The sequence below is a fragment of the Embiotoca jacksoni genome, unplaced genomic scaffold (genome assembly GCF_022577435.1).
Source record: "Embiotoca jacksoni isolate LCO1_2020_lvr unplaced genomic scaffold, fEmbJac1.0.p SCAF_8, whole genome shotgun sequence".
Classification (NCBI taxonomy): Eukaryota; Metazoa; Chordata; class Actinopteri; family Embiotocidae; genus Embiotoca; species Embiotoca jacksoni.
Genome location: NW_027185436.1, coordinates 1,098,639 through 1,122,176, shown reverse-complemented (window position 1 = coordinate 1,122,176; position 23,538 = coordinate 1,098,639). Strand labels below are relative to the sequence as shown.

At 38.5% G+C, this 23,538-nt stretch overlaps 1 protein-coding gene across 1 annotated transcript in view; it reads left to right on the top strand.

Annotated features, from left to right (window-relative positions):
* The first annotated feature begins 7,689 nt into the window (after nt 1-7,689).
* Nucleotides 7,690-23,538, top strand: part of adamts3 (ADAM metallopeptidase with thrombospondin type 1 motif, 3) — a 145,971-nt gene continuing 130,122 nt past the window's right edge. Inside the window, exons 1-3 of the mRNA XM_069178498.1 lie at nt 7,690-8,049; nt 8,447-8,468; nt 14,435-14,874. Coding sequence (XP_069034599.1) covers nt 7,990-8,049; nt 8,447-8,468; nt 14,435-14,874 — 522 coding nt within the window. The 5' untranslated portion in view covers nt 7,690-7,989. The remainder of the gene's footprint in view (nt 8,050-8,446; nt 8,469-14,434; nt 14,875-23,538) is intronic.

Below are 23,538 nucleotides of genomic sequence, written 5' to 3'. Positions count from 1 at the left end.
TCATCAACTGAGTGACCATCGTTTGCTGGATCCTAACTAAAAGGCTGGATCTGGTGCTCTCTAGGTACATAAATGTATGACCCATTTCACCGATTACTTAGAGTGGCAATAGTCCTCATGGCTTTGTCACGTTTCTCACTCACTTTACAAAGCTTGTCCTGCAATTGTCCAATAGCATCAGCCTCTTCTCTGGCATCCTGCTCATTATCACTGTCTCTCTCTGGCATGGCGATATATCTCTGGCCAGAAAAGGGTTTTTGAAAACATTATATAGTCACAGTGAAGTTTGCCTTTTGGATTTTAATTATCATCTGCAGGTGGACCAAACCAGATGGTAAAACAGCTTTTAAAGCCAAATGAATAATGTCTGCACAGGTAGATTGCAAAGAGAAGAAAATTAGCTTGTGAACACATGTGAAAACAACTAATTCCATAAATAACTTGTGCTTCTCACGCCGTGAGTCTTTACATTTCCAATGTTCATAGCTCTCTGATTGTGTGCGTCACAAACCTGAAGTGATGTGCAGCACTTAAACAGAAACAATACAAACTGATTGAAATTCTGATTCAAAATGATGATGCGTGATTTTTGATTAGGGTTCTCTTTGCTGCAGTCTGACTGTGGTACTATAGAAATAAAATGTATTAAGTTTGAAAAACATTTTATTTGAAAAAAAAAAAGTAATTATATAATGATCTCGCCTGTGTGTGTCTAGTTTTTGCACATTTATCGAAGAGAGTAATTTTGACATGAAAACTTTGTCTTCATGATAAATCTGATGTCCTGAATAGGTCCTGAATAGGTGAGTACTTTTGTTCTTTTTTTTGTATTGAATCACTTTCCCAAACACACTAATGTCCCCCTTGTGCCCTCAGTTCAATTGTCTTTCTCTTCTTCCCAAACCTATTTCGCAGTTCACACGCTTACGTAAGAGCCACTGAAAACAAAAGCAATTATAAATAAATAAAATAAATGGTTCCCTCTCAGGAGGAGGGAGTGGGGGCTCCCATTCATAATACGACAACCATGTTTTAAATTATGTCAAATCCTCCCTCTGCTGGAATGTCTCCTTTAGCCCAGAGGAATTTTATTGCCCTACCTTCCCACTGTTGTGGTGACACTGTGGGACAAAAAACAGCACTGACCCCACGGGGGCATCTGCTCAGCTCACCACCTAGATGCACATTGTGACTCTGGCATAACTTTGCTGTTAGACGTCACAAGTCATTGTGTCGGGGAGTTTTTGTGTCTCAGGACAAAGCGTGAAAGAGAAAAGAAAACAATCCAGATGCCTTCTCTGAAATGCCTCAGCTTGCCCCCTTTTATAATGCAAGTGGGGGTCAGCTTTGTTCGAATGTGGTGATAGTTGTCGTTTTAGAGAAACCCACTTTCAAAGTGTAATTACGTTAGCTGTTCCCCTCAGTCTGGACATGCAGATGGCTCTGTACTCATGTGGGGGTTATACAAACTAGAATAACGTGTGGGAGCTACGTATTCATTAGTACTGGTTGCTTAAACCTGAGCAATGCGTAGGGTATAATTAAAGACTTTTGAAACAATAGGCTTTCACCACAAATGCAACTTGAGTTTTTCTTGGCTGTTCTTTGTAAACGTCTGAATTTTTTTTTCTTATGACAGAAAAACTGCTGGACAACAGAATAGGAACCTGAAGAGGACTCAATGCATTTCAAGAGATTGGCTAATTTCTGTGTGACTGCATTTTACATTTCCAATTTTTAATATGAACTGTGGTGGTAAAAGTATTTCGAACTTTTACTTATACCACAATGGAAACATACTCTAGATTTAAATCCTATTTAAGTAAAGGAACAGATGAACTAGCAACAAAATGTACTCAAAAGTACTTCTCCCAAAGAAAAATGTCCCCTGAGACTGATAGTCTGAATGTAGTTAAGCGTGAACTTTGTTGTTACTGCATTACAATTACTTTCAGGATGCTGGTGAAATAGAAATACTGCAAAAACTTTGATGTCCAAGTGGCTCTTCTTATGAGAAATGAAGGCACATTTTCATCTAGGTGGTCAAACCACGGATATTTTTTTTTTAGAAGAAATAATGAAAATATTGCTTTTATGTTTGTTGTGCACATCAGTGTGAGGGACAGGTGTCATTTTTCATCTCAATGTTTTTCATCTCATAATGCATAAACTGAAACTGCTAATTAGATCAGGTGGATGGGAATGCACTCAATGACATGTGAAATGTAACAGGGTCTTGAACTTTTTTGTAAGGTGTCACAAGTACCAACCTCAAAAATGTGCTGAAGTGGGTTCTTGAGCAAATGTACTTAGTTTTCACCAGTATGTATCCACTAAAGTAACAGATGAAGAGGGAGACAGTAGGGAGCTATGTTTCCTGGGAACAGCATTAATAGAGAGGAAATAGAAAGCCCCCTGTTGCTTGTTTACAGCAATATAATGCAATGACATAATTACAGTCTTGTGAAACGTTTCTTTTTTATACTGTGAAACACTTGAGGCCATAATATTATTTGTCCCACTCAAAGGGAATTGTGGAAATTAATGTTTTGCTTGAATGATAGACCGTAAGTAAAAAGGAAGTTGTAACCACACCTGTGTAAGCAGACACCATCTGTTCCCCCAAGAGATATCCTCCAAAAACGTCTTCCCTAGAACCTACATGAAAATGAAACAGTAAAATATTTCCCTGTAACCTCTGGAGTAAAACATTTTATCACGCTATCTGCATTAAAATCCAATTGTGCAGCACAGGCCTGCTTTCAATTAGCCTCGTGATTCACTGCCAATTTTAACAGCAAAACGTATTTGTCTGAATCCGTGGTTGCGAGGAAGACCAGATGTTGCACTGTGAGGCCAGAAGAAGGAAGTTTAAGGGTCTGTGTGTCTGCAGTGGGTCAAGGATGAACAGGATGTTGATAAACTAACAAACTGGGAAACATTGACTCCTGAAAAAATCCCACTCTTGCTCTTCTCCCAGTTGCCATCATCTCTCCATTACTCCTCGTTTCCCTCCTTTACCCTTTATATGTTAGTCTAGACCTTCTGGTCGCTCATTTATTTCCCCTTATCTTTCTTCTGCGCAACCCTGTCACCTAGTTTCTCTTACCTCTCTCTGCCTGTCGGTCTGTTCCGCTCCCACATTGGTGAAGCCATGAGGTGTGCAGATGTGCCAGTTAATCAGGTTTCCTTATCTGCAGGCAGCTCACCTAATGTCCAGCTGAGCCAGGTCTGGGAGCCTGCGAGACTGACTCAATCATAGACACAAACAACAACACCAGGCCTGTTATTTTTGCACTTTCTTTTCAGGCCATCTAATGAATCCTCCAGCGAAATGAGAAGGCAGCTTCATGTCATCACAGCATAGACAGAGAGAGGGGAGAGGGGGGGGAAGGGAAAGAGAGCGAGGGAGGAAAATGAACAGAATATCTTGACACAGACCTCTAACGGCCCATTCATTGTGCCCAATAAAAATAGTGATATACGTGTCTTCCATGTGTGATGCAACCAAAGCAGACTCGAACAGCGGCGCAGGCCTCCATCAATCTGACAGGTCATTCTCTCTCTACAAATGTTCCAATGTTCAAAATGAATTCCTATTTTCTTGTTTGGGATCGTTTACAGTGAACAGTGGAATCTGGGGCAAAAGTTGCCATTTAGGTCTATTATGATATGAGTCTCGCCAACCTGAGTGGTTATAATGACATTTGAATATTTTCCCATTTCAGCCTCAGGTCAAAATTTGAGATAATTTTCATTTAAATGTCAAGTCTAGTCAGATCTCCAGAGAGTAAAGTCTCACTGCAGTCCAAATGCCAGTTTCCGTGACTGTAAGCCCCTAATCACACAAATGAGAGTTTGGGGCATCACACACTAAAGCAGGAGGTCCTGGACTGACAGAAGCTTTGGACACCAGAGGCGTCCTGCATCAAATCTTTGGAAGTATCAATGTGACCCTTGAGAACACAGTGTCAAATCAAATCAAATACTACAGTACCATTGTAAGACCTCATATTTAACCGTTTTTTTAAAAGCTAAATTGCTGTATTTATGGTTCTAACATCCATAGTGCTTTACAATTGGCTTCTCATTCACCATAATACAAACTTTCACACTGATGCTGCCCTGATCATCGGGAGCAATTTGGAGTTTTCAAGAGGCGGGAAGGAGCTGGACTAGCAGCTCTACCTGCCAAGCTAAGGAAACATACCACTGGTGCAGATGGTACAGATTGTATTGGTACCATTTACCATTACACATTCTGACATGCTTCAACGCTATGATCATACAGTCTGATGCAGATTTGTATTTCTCTTGCAGCATGACATTGATATGAACTACGCAACTGTTGTTGCTGCACAGCGAGGGGCCTGAAGTCAGACTCGAGTCTGCAGCACTTCTTTAATGTCATCTTTATCAGAGAATGTCTCGAGAACTTTTCAAGCAAAACTGTCCTACTTTGAACTTCCAGATTTCAGTGCTAACTTGGACCTTCAAACTTTACATTTGGAGTTTTTACACTGAGGTGGTTTTACATTTTATGCATTGTTTGCCTAATTCTTCAAGCAGCCAAATGAGAGGTCAAAGCCCATATATTTGAAGACTATTAAAGAAATTTTGAATATTTGTTTACATGATACATTACTTGCCTTCAGAAAAAGTTGATGCTCCTTTAACTGTCTGGTGGGAATACCAGGTCATTGGTTACACAACAAGGTGAAATATTTTGTTTAATGACACCACAGTAAGAGTAATGGAAAGCACATTTACTTAAGAACTTTAAAACTGTTTTAATATCCCACTAACCCTTTCCACCCTAGAGGTTGCTGTACCAGGACCAGGCAGTATCTACTTTTGAAACGCAGGTCAGTCCTTGACTTAGGCCCTGCCTGAGGCATTAGCCATCGTCACGGGCTCTCCATGCAGGTTACAGAGTTTGGCCAAAAAAGTGGAGATGATGGGATTTACTAATATGATTCAGATCTATGTAGCATTGTTGTGGTTCATTTCTTTTGTATCTAATCTGGTAGAGTTGCAGTCGATTATTATAAAACAGATTCAACAGTGTCAGAGTTTATTAACTTATTGTTATATACGTTGTTTTTACTTTAATTCAGAATTTTGATTTGCATGAATACAATTTCCACTTTTCACTGGAGATTTTCAAATCTCACACTGTCCATAACGTCTCCTAAATGTCACTTGTATCTTTAGAACTAAAAGTTGCTCAGTTTGGTCCTACTGTTGTGGAGCTGTTACTACATTTGATTTTTTTTCCAAGCAGAAATTTGTATCATCTCACAACCCTTCAGATTTATCCTGTGACCCTCCAGAGGTGACCTGACTCTGAGGTTGGAAACCTCCTGAGTTTAACTGCTTGTAAAGCGAACTTAATATTGACTCCATGGCGACCAGCTACAAAGGACTACTGCTTATTAAACATATATAAGTCATTTTTATCTCTGTTACTTTAGGTACATTGTTCAGATTATGCTTCTGCTTTTTTTTTTTTTTTTTTTTTTTTTACTAGGATAGGATATTAATGCAGAACTTTTACATTGGTCTGTTGGTACTTTTTTTTTTATCAAGACCAATTTCTAAACACTTTTAATGCCATTATCTCATGTTTTGTTCATGTTGACTGATCCCTATTTCTTATCCTGAGTTTTTGTGTTAGTATTAAAATGATGCACACTATATCATTGCAGATGATTGTTAATTCCCCTAATCTGATATAACAGGCAGCTCTCATCCTCTGAAGCCTTTGAAACTGAGAAAAGAACTCTGCTGCTTTTAAATATGCTGCAAGAGAATATATATTCTCGTTGGAATATTTTAAGCCTGAAAGTTGTGACATTATAGTCAGATACATGAGAAATACAGCTGAAGAGAAAATGTCCAACTAAAATACAGCAACGAGCCCCAAATGAGAACAAAACTGTCTTCAAAAACTAGTGTATAATGTGAATGTGTGTATACCTTCGCTATTTATATCATATGTGGTCTCATCATTACTAATACTGGTAATGGATCCCATTTGATCCCATTTAATCCCCTTTCTATCTCAGAAGTTTCAACAGCTGTGTGCCCCTTCTGTCCCTTGTTCTCCTGTTCCACCATGTGTTCAGATAAGGAATGGTAGGCATTGTAATTCTTTTTATCAGTATGAGCAGGGAATCCAACCTGGAGCCTGGGGCTTCGCCTTGTGGTCACAAACTTATAGGAAATCTGTGAAATCGTAAATGCTTTCACTCCAGTTTTCCAGTAATCATAGCTAATGTTGAAACTAAGGCTTTCCTAATGTTTTCAAGGGGACACAAGCCAAAACAATTAGAAATGATGGCACAAGAGGTTCATAGTGATTTATAATAGTAGTACTGGTAGGAATCAGTCTCATTTTAGGAGTGGAGTTTATTTAGTTTTAAACCTCTTCTGTTGTTATTCTCCTCAGTAATCTAAACATCTCTGATTTGACAACAGATGACATATTACATTTCATTTTTCCTTTATGACCCTCCTTTATTCTTTTGCTTTTTAATTGTGAGAATTGACTGGCTAACAGTCAACATTCAGACGTGAGTCAGCAGCCACAGCCTTGTTGCAGATGACTGAAGCACGATACATCTCAAAATATTACAGTAATTCAACTAGTGATAGTTATTATAATAAAGTTTGCTTGAAATGAACAAACAATCAGTTTATTAGGCTGATTTGAGGTGACGTGACATGTGAAAATTGCAGATTTACTTATTCACACCAAACATGACATATTGTCCATACAAACATCCATGTATTGTCAAGACAAACAATCCAGAAAAAGCAATGCAGCCACTATAATGTATAGTGTCAAAGTATATGTAGTTAAGTTAAGATATGCATGCCTATAAAATGCATTGAAAGTAGATAATCAAAGAAATAATTTGTAAAAGAACAAAGAAAGTACTCATTAAAGAGCAGTGCTGAACGTTTTCTGACTCTTCTAAAATTAAGTAATATTGTCAGTGAAATACACATTAAAATATAAAAAAACAAAAGCGCTCATTGTGATCAGTGTTCTATTTTCTACAAAACATAGTCTATATGATGTTATTGGAATATTGTTGAATTTTTTTATGTCAAAGCAGTCATTTAGTGTCACTGCTGTTTGTTGTGGAGCACATTTTCACTAATTCATGTACTGTTGTTTATATATTTTGTACAAGTATATTTTAGATCAATGATTTGTGTGTCTCTGAATGAGAGCAAACTACAATCTTTCCCTCTTAAATATTGTTAGAGTAGGTTACTCCAAGTTGTATTTACACCACTTGAGCTACTGCTCACAGAGAAACAAATTCATTCCAAGTTAACAAATAAACAACTAACTCAGTCCAACATGTGCTCAGTTTATGGACAGGGTAAAGTTCGGAGATGGGATTATTGATGTATCAGTATTGCTACATAAACATATTGATATTTATCTTGCATTATTTCATGTTGATCCTGCTGTCCTGTCCTGTGATGATGTTAGGGAGGGGGGAGGGGGGTTCTTCCTCTTCCTCCTCCTCCTCTGTCCCTCCATGTGTTCGGGCTCGAGGACAGGGCAATAGTGACGTCACACAGGGCTGGTCTTGCCGTTTATTAGCCAGGGGAGCCAACTGCCAGGTTGCAACAGCCTCACACTGCAGCTCTGTCCGGCCGGCGGCAGAGGGGTGTCCTACTAACACCAAAACTTTCTAGAAACTCAGTCAACAGAAAAAAACCAAACACCGACTGACTGACAAAGTGTCGCAATTTGCCTCACTCCTGATTTCATGAAACTTCAACTACTTTCTGTCTCCTTTTCCTTATTTTTAAAAAAAAAAAACCAAAACAGAGGCAGAGACTGCACATCCACTGTGATAAGCTTTAAATGAGCCGGGTCACGCTTGCCTACAGAGTTTTTCCGATTTTTCTTTTATTGTAATTTTACGTTGGGATAAAGTTTTTCCTGATCATTTAAGACTCGTGATGGCCGTCCTGTCACTAGTTGTACTACTTGTAGGATTTACACTGACTTCAGCTGACAAGGTAAGTGTCTGCACCACTCCGCTTCATTTTCCACATTAACGTGTGCGCAGTTGTGCCCTTTCGGTCTGAACCCCGTTAATATTTCAAGAATCCAGCTGCAAAGCGGAAAAGTGGGGCGACGCAGCAACAGGTCTCTAAACCTTCTCGTTTGACTCTGTAAAGGCGCACACTGCCTCTTCTGTGAAATACATGTTGACACTGCACACGCATGAGTTTAGGCTGTTACATAAGACATGTAAAATAGAGGCATTTTTGTTAAGATTTTACAAGCAGCTCAGCCTACAGTAAACTGCTGCAGGGCGGTAGTGTTACTGCTGCTGGACATCTCACTCTGCCTCACATTATTATTTCCTTCTGGCTTGTGCCGCATTTAACGAGCTTTCTCTCTCTCTTACAGGCTGGTGAAGTAGATAGAAAGGGTAAGTCCTGTTTAATTGATGTTAATCTGATTAATAATCTGATGTACAGTGTGAGAAGGCAGAGACTTTCTCCAACCACTGAAGGAACTCATGAGGACAATTTGGTGCACTGAGATCAAAGTGGGAGGGGAGTTTGTGTGTGAGAGACTCTGTAATATCCCCCTCCCCTCCCCTATACCAACCTAAACACACTCAGAGTCCTCCCAACACACACACACACACACACACACACACACACACACACACACACACACACACACACACACACACATACACTTATATTACATGAGCGAACTGCTTCAAGGGCTTTGTTATACAGGAAAGAAAATTCCACTTCTAAATCTCCCACATCTGTTATCCATTCTGAGGTTAAGGAACAAGTGAGCTGCAACAGTGTCCACGTAGGATCCTTTTACACTCGCTGTTATCTTCTGAACACCTCAAGGGCCCTCACACAGCAAGATGACAGACTGTGGTGGAGCGTTTGTGGTTGCCTGTTGCCTGTAGTCTGCCACTGTTGGCTCTACGTGGACACTATCTTCCCTGAAAAGCAGCTGCTTCACTCACTTGGTGAGGTTTTCTCTTGATTTTTCACCTCAGGACAGAACGATATGGACAAAATCAAACATGACATTTTTAAACAAATATGTAGTTATCCAAAGCTGTTGCACAAGTCATGGTTAGATAATCTATCTATCTGGTTAGTTTTTGTTTATAAAAACCACAGCTCAGTCATGGTCTTTATGCAGGTCACTGTGCAGACAGATGACAGTGTTGCATCACTTCCCATCGCGTAATGTTCTCTTGTCTAACTCCATAAATGTTACTTATCCATGACCGTCCCAGAGCCGAGATATAAACGGATCTCTGGCAACTTTATGTTGCACTATTCCCTCTAAATTTCTGTCACAGTATGTTGCTGCTTTAATAACACGTTGTTGACAGCTATATTAAAATGTACTGATTAATTTTGTGATTTTGCCTGCTGATTTCTAACAGCAGGTCTTGAGGCACCATTGTGCACAGTTCTTTTTACTCTTTGTTAACTTTTTTGTGACCAAAACCTGTTGACAAATAGCATGTGACTGGAAAGTTAGGCGTTGATCATGCAAATAATCTTAAAACCAGAAAATTTGAATGGTAAAGTTGCAGGTTTTTAATAGTTTTTTTTTAATTGTAATTTGTTTAAGAAAGCCTCTTAGCACAGTTCAATTATCCACCGCAGCGCAGAGACTGACCCTGTCAAACCTGCTGGCATTATTAAATAATCTGTGCCTGAACCGACACGACCGGGTCATGGCGGAATTATAGTGTTCAGACGTTTACAAATGGGAAATACATAATTTTAATGCTCCGTCAAGCGATCAAGGATGTCAAGGATGTCTGATCACAAGTAATGATTTCAGACTGACTTATGACACGTTTATATTTATGACGGAAAATACAAAAAAAGACTAAAATCTCCTCTTTACTTATGGTCGGACGCAGGCATGCTGGAACTATTTTCTGGGATCTGCTGGATCAAATAATTTAAGAAGTATGGAGCTATCAAGAAATCTAGAAAGTAAGATTGAGATGTTTACAAAGCATCTTTAGTTTTATGACGGTAAAAATTGGTTCATATATAAGAGATATAGTCTGTGTAACTCATGCACATATCAGTGATGAAACCTTAATAAAATCCTTTAGTAAAAAGTGCAAAATCAATAGTCATTCTGCCAATATAGGCTCTCGTTGCCCTTTTGAAAGAGAGACCACTTCTGAATGAAGGCTGACTAAACAAACTTTGTGAAACAGAACAAAAGACCAAACTGAATATAATAAATATGTACCTGCTCTCAGCTTTGTTGGTGCATTTAACCTTGTATATATTGACACTTTTCAGAAATTAACTTTTACTTTTTACTCAAGATCTGTGAGGCACAGGTGTCTCAACTTGTCAGCTGTCTTTCTGTGTGTGTGTGTGTGTGTGTGTGTGTGTGTGTGTGTGTGTGTGTGTGTGTGTGTGTGTGTGTGTGTGTGTGTGTGTGTGTGTGTGTGTGTATGTGTGTGTGTGTGTGTGTGTGTGTGTGTGTGTTTGTGTGTGTGTTTGTGCTACAGTTACCAACAAGACTACTTTCAATTGAACGTGGTTAAAACCTGATTGAAAAGTTTGCACATGCTTTCAGAAACTCATTTCACACGTATATAATGTATTGAGAAGCAAATCTTGGAATTTGCTTTACAGCAACTTTAATGTCTATAGTCATTACATAATTACATACATTTCAGTGTTATGTAAAACATTCTCAAAATGAGATTACAGTTGCATTTGTACATATTTTGCCATTTAAATCTGATGCATTCCTATCATTGCAATTATCTTAGAATAGTGTTGTTGAGTATTACATGTTGTAATCTTTAATCCTTGAGTAACATTTTAGTTTACTCTAATTTGGAGATATAAGTACTTTTTGATAGCATATTTTAATACTACAGCAAAAACTCCTTGAACAGCTTCTTTGTCAGAACTACAACTGGGGCAACCGAACAAACTTTTTTAATTGAGCAGTTTATAAAAACAATATGGCAGCCTGGATCTGATTCATAACTACACACTTGGCAGAAGTCTGTCAGTATTTGACAGAAGTCCAGTGAAATTGGTTATTTTCCTTTGACTCATTTTTGATGATTAACTGTGGTCTGTGCTTACCACAGTGACAAGCACAAGTTTCCTGCCTTCCCATGAAAATCACTGTGTTTCCAGTTTCAATCTTTAAAAGTTACGCAGCAGCAGCATGGTGCATGCCCTCGCAGAAAGGATTATATCAATCAGGGTTTTCCCTGCATTTTTCAGACAAACATGGCCAAGGCTGAAGAACATGTGTGACACTTCAGCATACACAGATTCTGCTGTGTGTTGAAGTAAAAATGTCACTTGACATGGAAGGTGTGCATAAGGATTTAAATTTCATACCAAGACATATTAAACTTCCCCATACTGAGTTACTGATGTTAAAATAGCCTATTATAGCATGTTACCTTTTTCTCTCCTCTGTTTTAGGTCTTTTATTAAATAAACGGTTATCCTTATCTTCAAGTTTACATAGTAGGTTTCAAGCATTCGTTTAGATGTGGGTAACAAACAACTTGCCTAAATGTTGGTCTGGATATTAAACACAGAGGAGTATGTATTTAAAACTAAGGACATCAGGTTTAATGTTCATAACTCAGTGCGTGATGAAATGTTTCTGATGAAAAAAATTGTGAATGTGTCATTCCCCTTTTGCCCCCAAAACTGAGTGTCGTGAGTAACATGTGAGTCCAAGTATGCCTCAATGCAAGAATCGTGATAGTTTCGGGGACACCACGTTAAGCATAAACCATACAAAGCACAATAATTTTGCTGTTAAAAAAACAAACACATTTTTGGTTATCATTTTTAACAAAGGTGGTTGCTAATGTTACAGAGGTGACCCGCCTTTAAAGTTTAAAGCATTTCAATAAACCACATCACATGCATCATTTTCTTGTGACTCCCTCCTTTGGCTTAGGTTGACAATTTGAATCCAGTGGGGGAATTGCTTACTCACAAATTACCCAAAAACAAAAGCAGTAGAGAGACACTCACTAAATGTGCATTCAGTGGCAATTACCAACCATGATAGCATCAAAATGGGTTTTGCTTTCATGAACATTGAGGGTTATAACTTCAATAGTTGATAACCAACTTTGTTTTTAAGTATTAAGATACATAAGATTCATATCCAGGTGGTTCAAATTAGAATGTATCTGTGTTGTAGATCTAACCAAAGCAGCACAATGCACTCTTCCTTCCACTACATAGGAGAACGGTTCCTGAGATTAGACCTGGGCCTCATGAGGATTAAGCAGTGAAAGCTTTCTCTTCAAATACACACAAATGAGCAGGAGTAATTCTTGGCTGCTTTTTGACTCATGGCACTCTGACTTTTTTTTTTTTTTATCCCTTTAAGATTTGTCACACCAGCTTGCTAAAACTAATCTGTGGGCAAATATGTAATACTCAGTCCCACACATGTTGGACCAACTTTTCATATATCATTATCAAACAACAAACTATGTGTCATTCATGTTTGCAGAAAGAGTAAATTTAACATGGTGTAACAATGAGGTATTTGCACCTTGTAAAAGGCCTTTGATGTTTTTGAAAGTTGAACAGCAGACATGTGCCAGTGCTTTGCTTTGATCGTGGAGCTATGACTGAGGTGACACCAATTTCAGTGTAATCAAGCTGCATCCATCTCTCAGATGTGTCTGTATCATTATCATTTGGCTGAATGAAACTTGCATGATTCTCTTAAAAATGCTTGTCAACTGAATGTTTTCTGTACATCACATATCCGCAGCATGCACACTATGATTTCCATAGACGTATAATTTGAGTTTCACCATTGACACCTGTTTGAATGTCTGTCAGTAAAAATCTACAAGATAATTATACGGTTCCAATGTTCATGTTACATTTTTTTCCAACCAAAGGTTTTTACAAAAAAATGTAGTTGCCGTTGCACTTACTTGGAAAAGGAAACCGATCCTGGATGGAATTTTCCTTTAACGGAGTATTTCGAGGCCCACAGATTTCCTTGTGCAATTGGATTAACCACAAATTAGCCAATGAACAAGAACCTTTGGGTAAACAAATTACCATGTTAACACAATATTGATCACCAGCCTGTATAGGATATGTATACTTTTTTGTGCTGGTGTTTTCTTGTGTTAAAGGCAGAACCAGGGCAATGGCCTAGTAAAGAACAAATCATGTTTCTTTGTGCTGTAATTGTAAAGACTTCACTTTAGTTGTGTTGCCAAATCCAACTGAACCAGAATGACTAAGAAGCAACATTGCCATCAATTTTAATGAAATTAACAACGTGTTTATTTGTAAAGGAGCATTAGGCTGTCTCTCCACAGTCTCCTCTTTTATTTATTTGACACCAATGCGTTGACTTGTTAGGGATGACACTCAAGCAAAAAACAAAAACCTGGATTAATTATTGTTTAAGCATAATATAACGCAATATTCAGCAACAAATTAAATATGTGTGAGGAAACATATCTTTTATGATGCCATGTACTGTAGCTGCAGAGGTTTATATCAGGGTATCTAATAGTTGTCTCAGTTGATATCTCAGCATCTGATAAACCTTCACACTGTTAAGCGTTACTAACGCATCCATTTGCTCTGAAATAATATACAGTTATGGATGTGATTAGTTGGTCATTTATTGAAGCAACGATGGAGAATGTGTCAGTGACAATGTGAAACAGTATGTTTGCTTGTAGTGATGAACCTACAGAGACATATCACCTGTATCTGCAGCTCATCACAGCTTTACCAAGCTTTAAATAGAGTTTCAGCTCATAGTTTTGCTGTCTGGCCCTCAACATAACTGTTTTAGTTCACTCTCACCACTTTCATGGACAGAATCCACATACTTCCCTCTGGTGTTGGTAGAGACCAAAAACAGAGCTCAAAGACAGTCAATATTGAACCGAATGATTATGTTGATCTTGGATGTTGGATGTGTAAATAAACAACACTTTGCTAACAAGTTTGGATTACATGAGAGAATTTTGATGATATGTCAATGTGATTTTAACAACTTATGTCTGCTGCCCCCTAGTGGATAAAACATCAGTTATTGCAGGCTTGTACTTTTTATAGACAAAACAATTAACTAGAAAAAAAGAAATGGTGTGGTAATTACAATAATTTTTTTGTAGTCACATCTATTTAAAATATGATGGTGAAAACACTGAAAGTCATTAGACATTCAAAGCATTACTCTGCCCATGCCATGAATATTAACTAACTAATTTAACTAAAAAAAGTGATTGTATTCACATTGCGTTGACTTTTTGAACATGCTGTAGCGTCTTGTTTTTTGTACATCCTGCTGCCCTTGGGTTAAAAATATTTGCTTTGTTATTGTGTTGTCTCATAGACCAGCTGAGGAGCCGGCTGAAGGAATATGGCCTGGTTACACCTTTCAGCACCGACTCTCATGGACACTACCTGTCACACCTTCTCTCGGCCACTCACAAGCAGCGCGTGAAGAGGGAGGTGTTTTCCACCGGTGAATCTGAACAGAGACTTTTCTTCAACATCACCGCCTTCGGGAAGGAGTTCCATCTCCGTTTGCGGCCAAACAACAGGCTGGTGGCGCCCGGTGCGATGGTGGAGTGGCACGACGAGGTTCCAGGATTTGGAAACATCAGTAACAGCGCTGGGAACGATTCCAGTGTGGGTGCCAACCAGACTGAGCCCACCAATGGGACGGAGAGAATACTGTGCCGAGAGCTGCTCAAGACAGACTGCACCTTTATTGGTGACATCACAGATGTCCCCGGTGCCTCGGTTGCCATTAACAACTGTGACGGACTGGTAAGTTTGCCTCAGCCATAAAGTTCTGTAATCCCCCACCCCCTTAAACCCTGTCTTTTCATCACTAAAGTGCCATGACCTTATCAACTGACACTGGGGGATTTTAGTTGTCTGTAACTCTGGAGTTTAGCCTTTCTTTACGTCAGCACTTTGTATATTTACATCACATTGTTCTTGAAGATATTCTTCAGGCGGGCAGACTGAAGAGCTTTTTGTACAGGAGTTTGTTACGGGTGAGTGGTCATCCATTGCACCCACAAACCAAAAGGATTTTTCTTCCAGCCTCTTCCCAGCATAAACCATGAGCTCCTTTTGTACTCCACAAAAGTCTGCAGTCGTATCCTCCCCATCACCCCTCATAAAACCCATGAACGGTAATTGGGGAATGACCTGAGCCAAAATCTCTCCGACTAGGCCAAAGCATCTCTGCATTCAAGAAAAGAATCATTTAAGAAAAACCTAGTTCATTTGAAGTTAAAATACAACAGAGATTCAGCAGGCAGCAAAAATGATGTACTGTAAATATTTATCCCCTGAAAAGGAATTTGAAGGATAATGTTTGTGTTATTTTATCTTTATTATTCAAGCATTTACATAGAGGAGAATGAAGCAACGATGAATTTAATCTGCTAACAATGTGCTGTGTTGCTGCAGACGTATATTTCTTGAGTGGAAACAGGTGTACTATTCCAGCACTTATTTTCGTTTGAACTGCAACGTGTTTGTTTTCCTGAAAACAGATTTAGTCAAAAAAAGTCAAGGCCTTATAATACAAAGTAAAAGGGTCACATAATGTTTTGATTATTGTGGTGGATTTTATTTACAAAGAATGGGCTGACATTAAGGAGTATAGCCTTTATTGGAGCTCTCATTGAACACTGCAGGCATTTCCCCTTAAACGTGAGGTTAACATAGAAGCGTGTGGCCCAGCACCAAGTCAGCAATAAACAAGAGAGTTTCATTTGTCACGATAAAGAAAAGAATATCCCAATGCAACAGTATGACTCATTTATGTATCTGTAGCCACTCTACTTGTTGGTCTCCAGGAGTGACAGTGACTGAAGTCTGCCTGTCTACCACCTTGCATTGGACTAAAATACCTCGATTACGACTGAATGCATCGCAATCCTGTTTTACCAAAATTCATAGTTACCAGAGGCTGAATCTTAATGACTTTGTTGGTGCCCTGACTTTTCATAGTGCTCCACTAGTCAGCCTCATTCATCATTTATCACTTTATGAATTATCTCCACATATATTTCATTGATTGTTACTTTTTTTTACAACTAATCACAGTTCCTAGATGATAAATCCTTCTGACTTTAATGGCACACTCTCTATTCCTCTACCGTCACCAGCAGGTTGATATTTTATGTGAAATAATGTATCTCAGCAAGAATTAGATGGATTGAAATGAAATTTATATATATATATATATTAACATTCCCTGCAGGGTGATTTGTGATAAATGTGGTGATCCTCGGACTCACATTTGTCCGATATTTTGTAAAATATTACTTTTTTGGATCAACTACCTGCCAAACCGAAAAAACAATATAAAGCTACACTGTGCTTTGTGTTTAATGTAGTACTAAATTGTTTACTTTTGCTTGTTAAGATGCTGAGCTAAGATTGTGAACATAGTAAACATTATACCTACCCACAGCATTTAGATTAAAGCATCTGTATGACTAATTACAGTGTCATATAGCTATTAACATGCCTGCAAACAATTCATACTTTTAGATGACGGTATGTGGCTTTAAGACATGAGCTATATCAGGCTGTGGCTACACAGATGATCCTTGTTCACAGGATGAATTAATTTATGGTTTTGGTTTCTTCAGGGGAATGTTTGATTATTCTCATTCTTTGGATGACATGTCTTCAGCAGAATTCGATTAAATCTATCATACCTCAGTGTGCCATGACATTCTATATCTTTGACTGAGCTGTGACATACTATTAGAATGCATGATTGCTCAGGTGCATGCTTATATTTATTTAAACCTGACTGCACCATCAAATATAGCCATCACGGCTGCATATCAAACATGAAGTGAGTAAAGGACTTCTAAAAGCAGTCCCACCAGAATCACTTGAAGGTAGTGAGTCGTGAGACATGGATTATGATGATAGTGAGCGAGAGAGCCTCGGGGACTTCAACTGAAATCATTGAAAAACATGAATGCAAAGCCTGTTTGTCTGCGCTTTCTCAGATATGTCTTTGTGTCAGTATGATTTGATTCTCAGAGGGTGGCCAAAAGGCGCTCTGCAGGGGTTCACATAATTCTCTGCTCATTACAACTTGTAACAAGCCAGCACATCTAAAGAGAGAATATTATAGGCAGCTGTGGGAGTGTGAGACGTAGGCACTGATGCTGGCCAGTAAAACCTGAAGTTTGTCATATTGACGTTTGCTTTTTTAAGGTGGTTGGAGGAGAGGTTCATGAAAAATGGAATGACTTCTCAAGAAAATCAAAAGTGGGAAATGGATGTGATCTCAGTGAACTTGACCTTTGACCACCAAAATCTTATCAGTTCATCTATGTGTTAAATTAAGCATTTGTGACCATAGGCCAATGTGATGGGAGAGTGACTTTGACCTTTGGCTATTGACCACCAAAATCTTATCAATTCATCATTGGTACCAACAAGTGTTTTTTAGATAGTGCTTTAACGAGAACGAGACAGACAGATGAGAGGGACATAAGGTCATGATGACCTTAAACTTTGACCTTTGATCACAAACCTCTTATCAGTTCATCCTTGGGGCTAAGTGAACGATTGTGTCACATATGAAGAAATTCCATTCTCATGTTCCTGAGATATCATGTTCATATGAATGTGTAGAATGTAGGTCACAGTGACCTCAACCTTTGACCTTTGCCCACCTAAATCTAATCAGTTCATTCTTTGTATCAATTGAATGTTTTTGCCAAATTGAAAAAGATTCCCTAAAGGCATTTTTGAGATATCGTGTTCATGAGAACAAGACAAACATACGGATGAACCACCCGAAAACATAATGCTCCCGGCTCTGGCCATCGCCGGCATAGAGGTATAAAAATGGGATTGAAACCATTTTAGACATGATCAGAAATATATAAATGATATTTTTACGAAGCTGTAGGAGTGAAAACTGAGGAAAGAATAAAGACAGTGGCATCAACCCAAATGAAAGCTGACTGAATGAGAAAGGACCCTTTAAATCTACTGGTTTAAACCTATTAGTAAATAGATCATCTACAGTGGTGACATCATGCACAAGAAGGAAAAACAAAAAAGTCGAGTTAATTAAGGCTGTAACTGGGCAACTTACTTTTATTAGTTATTATTCATTAAGTGTATAATGTTCATCAATGTTTTTCTTTCATGTCAATATATTTTTTTATTATTTCTGTCCATAAAAGAAAGAGACAATTCAGTCACAAAGCTGTGAACAAAAGAAAAATACATTCACTTCAAGAGGCAAATGTGATCGAGCGTTACATGATAGAGGTTATTTTGAACATTTAATATTAAGCTTAGTAGCTCAACTCCACCCCAACCCAGCACATTTCTTCAGCCAGAGTTTCCGCAATTCATAACTAAATAAATACGAATGTACACTGTTTCGGAGTGAAAACAACCCGGGGCACAACCAAAGCAGATGGGCTAGAACTTGGGTCTTCGACCCAGGGGTGAAAAGAAAAACGTTTTTTGAATTCATAAGTTTACATTGATTGTACTGCTGTAGAGGTAAATATACGGATACATAAACAAATCAATCAATCAATCAATAAATTAAAAAAAAATCTATGACTAGAATAAGACTAAGCTCAACAAGCTTACAAAGCACGTAAGCACGCGTATATGTGTACAAAAACACTTAAATGTCATTATTTACACATCGATACAAACTCTCACATAGACTCAAACACCCCTCACTGTATGAGTGCAGCCAAAGAAGCGTTATTAAGTTGCCTCAAGATTATTAAAGTATTTTAAGAAGGGTCCCCAGATATTTAAGAACTTGGTATATGAATTAGAGATTGTGTATAGAATCTTTTCAAGGCTTAAACAGGACATGATGTCTCGCAGCCATTGAACATGGGTGGGCAGGGCAATATCCTTCTATCTTAATAGTATCGCACGCCTAGCCAGAAGAGAAGCAACAGACAGTGTGCGACGTTTAGTCGAGTTCAGACATGTATCATCCTCTCCAGTAGTACCAAAAAGAGCTTTTAGTTCTATGTTGACATTGAGGATAGTTGATAAGATTTGGAAAATATTCCTCCAGTATCTTTCCAGACTGGCACAAGTCCATGTTCGTAAAATTTTCCCAGAGCCCAGAGTCAAGTCTTAAGATGACTCCTTTTGTCCAACCAAAGGTCCAAGAATCTCAAACACAATCAATGTAACTGAGAGAAAACACAGAAAAGCAGAAGAGCCACTAAATCAGATTAAGTTTGTTTTCACTTGATAAACGACTCAAAAGTTGAGGGACTTATCTTGATAAAATTATTTGGATCCTTCTAGCTCTACACCAACAGCGATGAAAAAGTAGAACGGCCCTCAGAAAGCACAGCCAAGGCTAAAAATTCACTTTTCTATGATATGCAGCGACTGTGTCGATGTTACATTGATACAACCTCCGACCTCCCCAAGAAAACCACTGTCCCTGAGGGCTCCTCAGCTACTGCTCGCTGTATGTATTACGTTTGACTGAAATCACAAACTCCTTGGTGCAGTTTATTTGGGCTGCAATGGCTGACAATGATGGTGGCTGCTGTAATGTCAAAGTAAATCAAACTATTTTTTGCACAAATTACAGTATATAACTAGATTTCCAGTCCAGTGGAGCACAGCAATGCAAGATTTCGTCTTTTTGGTGATAATGGTTTTTAATTGAATAATATACATTTCTTTGATTGCAATTTCAATTTGACTTTAAAAATGAAAACTTTAGGCGAATTGTAGCTGTTTTCTTTCCTGCTGCATTGAAACAAATTTAAGTTAGCAAAACCCGAATGTTAGACGAGAAACAACGGACAACATTAAACTTAAATAAGCTTTATCCTTTCCTAAGTGCAGCTATCAGTGTGAAATCCTTTGTATAACTTTCAAAATAATAAAACCGCAGTGTCAAGCACGTGCCTTAAACTAAGGTTATGGCAGTCTGACCTGTAAATCAGTCCTCTGCACTGCAGGATTTGTCAATTTCCTTCGATTGGCACGGAAGGAAAAAGTTCGTCACTTGGGCAGATGCAGAAGTCTTTCTTGTCTGAGACATTTATAGTTGAACCTCGGAGTAGATTCAGGCCTCACAGGGGGCCACACAGGATGTGAGAGTTTTGCTTTGTAAATACTGTTGTGGCAGGAAGTTATTTTGAAGACACCAACAGTCATCAAAGGTCAGTCACTGCCCACTTCAAGCCAGATTTGAAAAGACTGCCACTGATTATGATGTAATACTTTAGTATCATCACATCAGTGGTAATTTCAGGTTTTTAGAAATTTATATAACACAATTTTGGATGAAATTGGGATTTTTACTAGATGGACTCTGTGATCAAAATCTCATTTGTCCTTTTCCCAATTTTCTTCCTATTACAATAATATTTAATTTACTGCAAACTGTGGGGATCAGTGCGCAGATCACACATTTATGATTTTAAACAAAAATAAATTGTAAAGCAAAACTCAGCAACAATAAACAAAAATCAGTGCAACATCTGATTATAAAAGTAATCTTGACACAAAAACTGTCCATCCATCCATCCATCCATCCATCCATCCATCCATCCATCCATCCATCCGTACATTCATCCATCCGTACATACATACATATCTGTTTTGTCCTATACAGGGTCAGAGGGGAGGGAGGTTTAGTGTTGACCCTTTGATGGGGCCAATATAGAAACACAGATGATTACATTCACACCTACTGCCAATTTACAATTACCACTCAAGCTAACACAAATGTCTTTGGACTGTGGGAGAAAGCTAGAGTACCAAATACAAACAGGCACAGGCAGAACATGAAAAATCCACACCGACAGCCAACTTCAGACAGACCATTGTTTTTAACTTGCTTAAATGTAATTGTCTCATTATTTCTTGGCACATTGTATTACCAGAAGCAATTTCAAAGCTGTCAGAATCACAAAAGTACTTTTAAGTACTGTGAATATGAGTGATCAGTGCTCTGTTACAGAATATAACAAGGTAAAATCAGTTTTTACTGATCTGCCTTTAAAAACAAAATTGTTAAAATCTGTGAAAACCAGAAAGACTGTACAATACTATACTATACTACACTAAAAAACACTAAAAAATAGTTTGAATTGAAAACAAGATAATGAAAATCTGGCAAAAAAAACCAACTGTTTTGACACTGTTCATATAATACTCATAAAATCAGATTTGAAAACTATTGCACTTAAATCCCACTTTAGTGTGACTCGTGTTTTGATGCATGGTGCAGCTTATTTGCGCTTTTTCTTTTATTTATTCCATCTTCAGTCTATTTTGAGGGGCATTTTCGGTCATTATTAGAAAAGGACCTTATTTATTGTTCACTGTCATCATCAGTGTCCCCTCCCAAAACAACGTTTTGGAACATGAAACTATAAAATCACTAAAACGTAACTGAATTGGGACATAAAATTACTCTGCTCTGCCTCATTTTGCAGGTATATTGGTGTAAAAAAAAAAAAAAAAAAAAAAGATTTCTCGACATGATAGAATATTGTCGTATACTATAGTCTATATTACTATATATTCTACTCTGCACTCTGGTCCTTTGGTTGCTCTAATGCAGAACATGATCACTGTTCCTCCTCATAATGTTTGCAGTCTAAATGCAAAGCATGCAGGACGGCATAACTCCAGATCAAACACTCACCAAACCAGTGGTTTCTAATGAAAAAGCCTGTCGTTTAGGGCCAGTGGTCTTTGATCTTTGATCACACTAGGTGTGTGTTTTACTGTTTCTTAATTATAGCCAGGCTGCTGTCTGGAAGTCTTTACTGCACCAAGCAGGCAGGCAGGCAGGCAGCCTGGCAGCCTGGCAGCCTGGCAGCTAAATGCTTATGAGGCAGAAACTTCCTCTGCTTCAGCAGCAGCAGTGTGGGGGTAATGGAAGGGCAATCTTCACTGGCCTGTGTGGGAGCTTGTCTTCATGTCAGATGTATGTCAGCCGATCTTGGAGGGCTGTTCCTTGATAAAAGATTAAACATATCAGTGCTGAGCTTGGCTTTCTGCCTACTTTCGTCATCTGGATGGAGTAGAAATACATTTGCCAGGATCACAGCAGCATATGATTCAAAGCTCAGTCTGCCAACACATTATCCTGTTTCTCATGTTCATTGCAGTGATTCAACTGGATTTGACTTTAAATGACCGTAGTTATGTATTCAAATTTTTTAAGTCTGACTTGCTGAGCAGGAATTTGTAAGTTGAAGCCTCCCGTAATGCCAAGTATGAGACTGTAAAGCTATTTGAAAGTCACAAGTTAACAAATTGCCACACAGGAGCCTGTTTCATGAAAACTGCAAACATGAGATCATCTTCTCTTATGTTCAGTTTGATAGTTGTAACCTATCAAAAGAAACATCATACCTGCAGCGCATGCATGGGAGACAACTGTACAATTGCAAAGTTATTTGCTTTTTGTGAGCTGTGAAATGTTTGTCAGCTGTGAAATAGGATGCTGGCGATCTGTGTGTACCTAAATTGCTTTTAGGAAACAGGCCCCCAGTCCAATTAATTATTTACCGCCCAACAATCCTTTTGGGTGGTCGGCTTACTTTATGTCTTACATCAGAACTTCATGAGGTTGAATTTTGTCTAAAGAAGGTTCAAGGACTAAAATGTAAGAGGGGTTCTTTCACAGTCAGAGTTTATTATCTGACACATTTTGAGGTGCAAAACACAAAATACAAAAACAAAAATCAACAACAAAAATGAGCAGTCCTGAAGTGCAAAACACAAATACAAAAATAAAAAAACACTACAACCAAAACTTACGGTCCAGAGGTGCAAAGCGCAAACACCAAAAGAAAAACACAACAACATTAAGGAGCAGCCCTGAAGTGCAACTTGCAGCCCAAAAATTACGGAAATAGCGTCATCAGCTGGTCCGTCAGCTTTATCTCCGTTCCCGTAGGATTTCAGGCAGCAGCACCAAGATGGGAAAGCGGCTGTTGCATCATTATAACAATCACTTCTTCTATTGTAATTACTAGTAAAGCCAGACAATTTGTACATTTATCTGTTACTGAGTTACTGAGTTGGCATTTATGTAGACAGTGAATGAAAACATACCAGGAGGTCCTGCAGCAGGATCATCTGTCTCCCTGTCTTCATTTGCCTCTTCATTAACTCCCTGTTTCTGTTCTTTCTCTTTTTGTTTGTTTTACTGGTGTCTTTATCTCTCTCTACTCCTTCTCATGTCCTCATCTCCGGCCTCTGTGGTTTTGTCCCTCCCTGCTTAATGTCTTCTCCTTTTCAATTTCTCTTTGTGTCCGTCCTGCCCAGTCTTCAGCTCACAAAGCTGGAAATATCACAACTTTTGAAATTCGTTTTCATCTATGGTTTGCATCGCAAGACTCTAAAACTAGACCCAAACAGTTGTCAAGATCCTTGTGATACATTACATTTTAGGACTATAAAGTTACA